The following is a 5,941-nucleotide window of genomic DNA, read 5'->3' on the forward strand; positions in this document are numbered from 1 at the left end:
TTCCGCCCATGAAACCAAACAATAACAATAACATTAACCATATAAAAAAACACAAAACAATAAATTACAATGATTTTACACTAAAATCACAACATATAATATGACCATTTTCTTTTTTGATTTCTAACTCTTTATCCTTCTTTTATGTATAATCGTTATATATATAAAACCTTAGTGGGTTTGAACACCCTTTCATATGGTGTATGTAATGTTAGTACTTCCAAGCAACATACACGTGTCTATTTTCTTATTGGTAATGGACTTAGGAAAAAGTCAATGAGACTTTGCTCTTTAACATAAAAAATACAGCACTAAAATATAGTTCATATTTTCTATCGTATATTATAATTTTAAAAATATGTATTCTTTAATTTTTTATGTGCGATTAATTAATCACATAATATCCAAATTAAGCCCATTATATTTCACTTATTAGTTAATTTACATGATTTATATTTAATGAATTTTATACTTTCAACCAATAAAATTATAACATCATACGTAATTATTTGGTCAAATGTTTCGGTTCTCCATGTTTTATATAAAAAGGTAAAATAAGTTCAAAAAAATGTATATAAAAAGAATGATCAAAATACTATTTCTAAATTCGAACAATACTAAATTTGATTCTTTGAAATAATATATTTAATCATAAATATATAATATATTTAATATATAGAGACGGGACAGGTTGGAGATCATGCTACCCGACCCCGTTTTCATCCCCGGTCTCCAGTTTTGTGGGAAATCCCTGGCCTCGTCGATGCAGGTACATTGGGTTCTTCAGTGAAACAAATCTCATTCTCATGCCTCACGTCTAATTAACTTTAAAAAATAAGAATAAATAATCAAATCCAACCTAAATTCATATATCCCCATACATTTGGTTTTGAATTCTTGGATTTAGAGGTATCAGTTTTTGCCTAAACACCTCACTTTCATTTTAAGTTTGAGTTCGAATTTTAGACCATTCGAATTTTGCATACTCCTAAGTGTGAGGATAGAAAATGTAATAAATCATATCTTTGGTGGTATTTCTACAAATTTCCGGTACTAAATCCCAAAAGAACCTATTTTTTATCAACACAAAGAAAATGCATTGAATCATGTTGATAAATGCATCTATACGTGTCACCAAAGCAGTAAAAGCATTCCCGAGGAACTCTCTCTCTCTCTTCTCTCTCAGCAAAATCTTGAAAAGCAGCCATTCGCTGGCCAACAAAGGAAGAAGGCTCGATCACTTTTAAGGGTTTCTTTCGCCATTTTTATCGATTGGGTAAGCTGTTTTGAAGCTCGTTTTGATCTCAATTTTTTAGGGAATTGGATTTATATATGTTTTCTTTCAACAACCCTGGATTCTATTCATATTGAATAGCAGTTTATTCTTATTCTTATTATTATATGTAATGAGAAGAAGACCCAAATTATCTTGAGAGGCTGAAAAGGGTTGCCTCAGATCCATGGAACCCAGATTTCACGTGTTGATGAAAAAGGTTGATACTTTTTTAGGGTTTAATCTGTGATTTTTGGTGGGTTTGGTTTCAATTGTTTTGCTTTTTTAGTTCTTGATGTTTATTGGTGAAATTAAGATTTGGGGGTTTTGTTTTTGATTGAAGAATCTTTGTATTCCGTGGATAGATTCTAAAGAACCCTAAATTTCTTGTATTATTGAAATTTTATCAGAAGGAATCATCAGATCCAGTATTTGTGACCGTTGGATCTGTTGACCATACCCTGATTCCTGATCCCCACCACAAATCTTGAATCTTGATCTCAATTTCAATCTCTTGGTGGTTTTCTTGATTTATGATGCTAAGATTATTGATCAATTTCAAGAAATAAGTTAGGTTTTGGGGTTCTTATAATTGTTAGAAAAGAGGGGTTAGATCATAGATGGAAGATATGCCTCCTGCTGTTTCAGTTACATTTAGCTTAACGAATCCGATCTCCGAGAATTCTGGACTTGGAAATCATGTCGATTTCACTCGGATGAAGCTATTTACCGAAACAGCGAGCTTGTTATCCGATCCCACAACTGTTCTTCATGGAAATCGCAATGGATTAAAAGATGATCCGAGTTTGGGAAGTTTGTTATCTCATAATGGGGTTGTTGGTGATGATATAATGGTTCAAGAAAGTGATGCAGATGAATTTATGTCGGTTGGGGACGAACCCATTGAAATCAACAGCGAGTTGCTAGCCATGAACGCAAGTTCGGGTGGTTTACCAATTGCTGTTGCAATTGAGGGGATAGAAAATGGTCAAATAGTTGCAGAATTGATTAGTTTGGAAGCCACGATAGAAACTGCAAACGAGCGTACTTTGAAAGCATCGGTAATGGCTATAGCGGAAAAGAATCATGGGAAAGGAGTAAGGAGCGTCTTCGAGTTAGAATACCGACCTCTTTGGGGATCTCATTCGGTTTGTGGTAAACGGCCAGAAATGGAAGATGCTGTTGTTTCTGTTCCTCAATTTATGCAGGTTCCTATTAAGATGTTTGTTGTGGATCATATAATCGATAGAGTGAATCCAAATTTGAGCGATTTAACTGCTCATTTTTTCGGAGTTTATGACGGGCATGGAGGCTCTCAGGTATTTCTCGATCCCCTCGGTTCATAATATTCAGAACTTCGTTAATTCGAGTACGTTTATTCATGTTTTGTCTTGTAAACTGTTAATTGGATTCATTCGTAGCTACTCATGAGTCGAAAACATGTGTAGACCGTGTCTTTCACTTCATTAAATCTGTTCAAAAATATGAAGGCGATTTTATAGAACGTAGGAAGCTTGTCATGTTAGCAACTTAACGAGCTTAATGGGACTCACAACATATTTGGTCAGCTATACTTGACTGTTTGGTTGTGGCTTAATAATATAGAAAATGGCTTGTTCAGTAAGATTTTAGGAGGAGCTTTATTCAGTAAGCCAAATTCTTTCCAAACCCGCCCCTCCCAATTACAAAATACGTGCCTTCCATTTATGAAAAAACCCTTCCAAACAAAAGCCATTCTAATAGATATAGACAGATCAATCCACACAGAGAACTTCATATACAGAACTTAATGAAAAACCTACCAAATAGCCCTTAAAAATGTTCTAATAGCATGTTTTATATGACTTAAGTTTATATGACGTTTTTGGCGTCCCAACAAATTTTTTAGGACACTTTTAAAATAAAACGCCATATTAGTGGTTTTATATGACGTTATTTGAAAAAAGTGTCCTATAAAAACAAGTGAATTTGGTTGAGGAAATTGGCTATTTTGGTCAATTTCCCTAAGGACTAACAGGAAATTTTTCAAAAGCGTCTTATTATTAGGATGCACAAATACGTCATAACATTCTACGGTAACACCTTTATGTAGTATGCATAATTGTTTGGTCCTATAAATTTAAGTCCTGTAAAGCAGTCTATCAGGACATTTAAACATATTTGGCGTCTTATAAAGCTGATTTTGTTGTAACGTGTGTTGAACCATGAAATGATTCATCAAAACTCGTTCTTATTTTTTGGTGCAGGTCGCCAATTACTGTCGTGAGCGTGTCCATATTGCTTTAGAGGAGGAGCTAAAAGTCGTGAAGCAAGAATTGGTTAAAGGGACGACCAACGACAGTGTACAAGTCGGGTGGGAAAAAGCCTTCACTAATTGCTTTCAAAAGGTAGACGATGAAGTTGGAGGGAAAGCTAGCAGAAACGGAGACCCATCCGACGTAACTTCTGAACCAATCGCCCCGGAAACCGTTGGGTCTACGGCCGTGGTTGCGTTGATCTGTTCTTCGCATATTATAATTGCAAACTGTGGTGATTCGAGAGCCGTTCTTTATCGTGGCAAAGAAGCCATGGCTTTATCAAATGATCATAAAGTAACACATATTTTCTCGCGTTATCTATTGTTAAAAAAGAAGTTTTTCAGCAAATCTAACGTGTTGCTCGAATGCCTAATTGTTTAGCCGAACAGGGAAGATGAATATGCAAGAATTGAGGCAGCCGGGGGCAAGGTTATACAATGGAATGGACACCGTGTTTTTGGCGTGCTTGCAATGTCGAGGTCGATTGGTGAGTTCGATTTTAATTATGTATTCATATTCATGTAACATATGGCCCCATTTCTTGGTACAAAATCCAAGATTTTTGTTCTTCTAAAATGTGTTAGATATTCTCCATGAGCTTAGTTAGAGTCCTACATCGCTGGATTTGGACCATTTGTGCTCGATATATGTTGGAACCTCCATTTTTTACCAAAGGGCTCTTTATGGAGAGTAGGGGCTGTTTGGTTGGTTTTCCATTAAGTCATGTATGGATAAAGCTGTCTTTGTAGATTAATATCTCTATACAAATTGGAAAGGTTTTTGTATGGGAGGGTTTTTCCATAGATGGAATGAGCATGTTTATTTAACTGTGAAGAGCAGGTATTGAAAAAACTTGGCTTTCTATATAAAGCTTTCCTTTGAAGCTTATTGAATAAGCCAATTTTTATATCATTAAGTCCCTACCAAACAGTCATGTATAGCTGACCAAATAAGCTGTGAGTCTCATTAAGCTCATTAAACTGCTAACAGAAAAACCCTAAAATGGGATTCCACATATTTTAACATGGTATTGAAGCCAAGGTCTACCATTCTAGGTACTCGCCACTCTGGGGTAATCTCTATTCGTCTAACCCAGTCTCAATACTTTGGGACTATCAGTGTCCGTCTAGCCTCTGTTGGAGAGGGTGTGACTGTGTTAGAGTCCCACATCGGCTAGACTTGAACCATTTTTCCTTTGTATATGTCGGAACTTCCATTCTATCCTTAAAAGGCTCTTGGAGAGGACAAGGCTCCACATATTTTTTACAAGCTAGAATCGTTTCAAATTCCCTTACAGAATCTTAGTTATAGAGAGGTTTGGGGGGAAAACCCTGAAAAAATGAAAACTGAGGAACACCTTGCTAACCATTCATTTTGACGGTATGCACATGTGCATACAAGTAATTGAAGTTGTTTTTTGGTTTTTATGCACATGTGCATGTATCGGGCAAATTGCTTACAAATTACTTGTGCACCGTCCAAATGAACGATTAGCAGGGTTTCTTAGTTTTTTTTTTTTTTTTTTTTGCAGTTCCCTGAACCTCACCCATCTTAATTAATATTCCATGAGTTTGGTTCTATTTTAGGGCTTAGGGTTGTCGTATTTAACCTTCTCCTCCTTGTTTTTTTGTTCATTTCGTGTGCTTTTCAGGTGATAGGTATTTGAAACCTTGGATAATACCCGAACCAGAAGTCACATTCACGGCCCGAGCAAGAGAAGACGAGTGCCTTATATTAGCGAGTGACGGTTTATGGGACGTAATATCAAACGAAGAAGCATGTGAAGTGGCAAGAAAACGAATCTTGATTTGGCATAAAAAGAATGGCGGAAACACGGCGGTCGAAAGAGACGGAAACGGAGTCGATCCTGCAGCGCAAGCAGCAGCCGACTATCTCTCCATGCTTGCTCTCCAAAAAGGAAGCAACGACAACATATCTGTGATCGTGGTCGATCTTAAAGCTCAAAGAAGGTTCAAAACAAAATCTTGAATTCAAGCTTTGAGATCAAGATTTGGTTGGTATGATGATGATGATGATATAGTTTTATAGATCAAGTTTTAATCTTTTGGTTTCTCATTGTTAAGTCCATTCATTTTTCATATGGGCTTTGAATGTGTGTATCAGAATTCTATGTATACCAAGACTACTTGTAGAGACTGCTTACCATCTTTACTAATATATGATATATATATATATATTTACACTATTGTCATCAGTTTAACTTTTTGTTGGAAGGGTGTGACAGATGAAATCTGACTTGATAAACTCAGTGGCTATAATTATTGTGTATGTCTAGAATTAAACCCTAGACAGATGGGATATTCCATCACTTCCTTCAGGATCTCAACCATTATGATACAAAATGAAATAT

General features: G+C 35.8%; 1 protein-coding gene across 1 annotated transcript; it reads left to right on the forward strand.

Moving 5' to 3' along the window:
- Positions 1-1,165: 1,165 nt before the first annotated feature.
- Positions 1,166-5,737, forward strand: LOC112509965 (probable protein phosphatase 2C 6). The gene is made up of 4 exons (XM_025115198.1): positions 1,166-2,592; positions 3,520-3,864; positions 3,952-4,057; positions 5,222-5,737. Exons 1-4 carry the CDS (start codon positions 1,894-1,896, stop codon positions 5,557-5,559), a joined length of 1,488 nt encoding a protein of 495 aa, XP_024970966.1. The 5' UTR covers positions 1,166-1,893; the 3' UTR covers positions 5,560-5,737.
- Positions 5,738-5,941: the final 204 nt, after the last annotated feature.

This window comes from Cynara cardunculus, assembly GCF_001531365.2.
Source record: "Cynara cardunculus var. scolymus isolate 2C chromosome LG 3, CcrdV1, whole genome shotgun sequence".
Classification (NCBI taxonomy): Eukaryota; Viridiplantae; Streptophyta; class Magnoliopsida; order Asterales; family Asteraceae; genus Cynara; species Cynara cardunculus.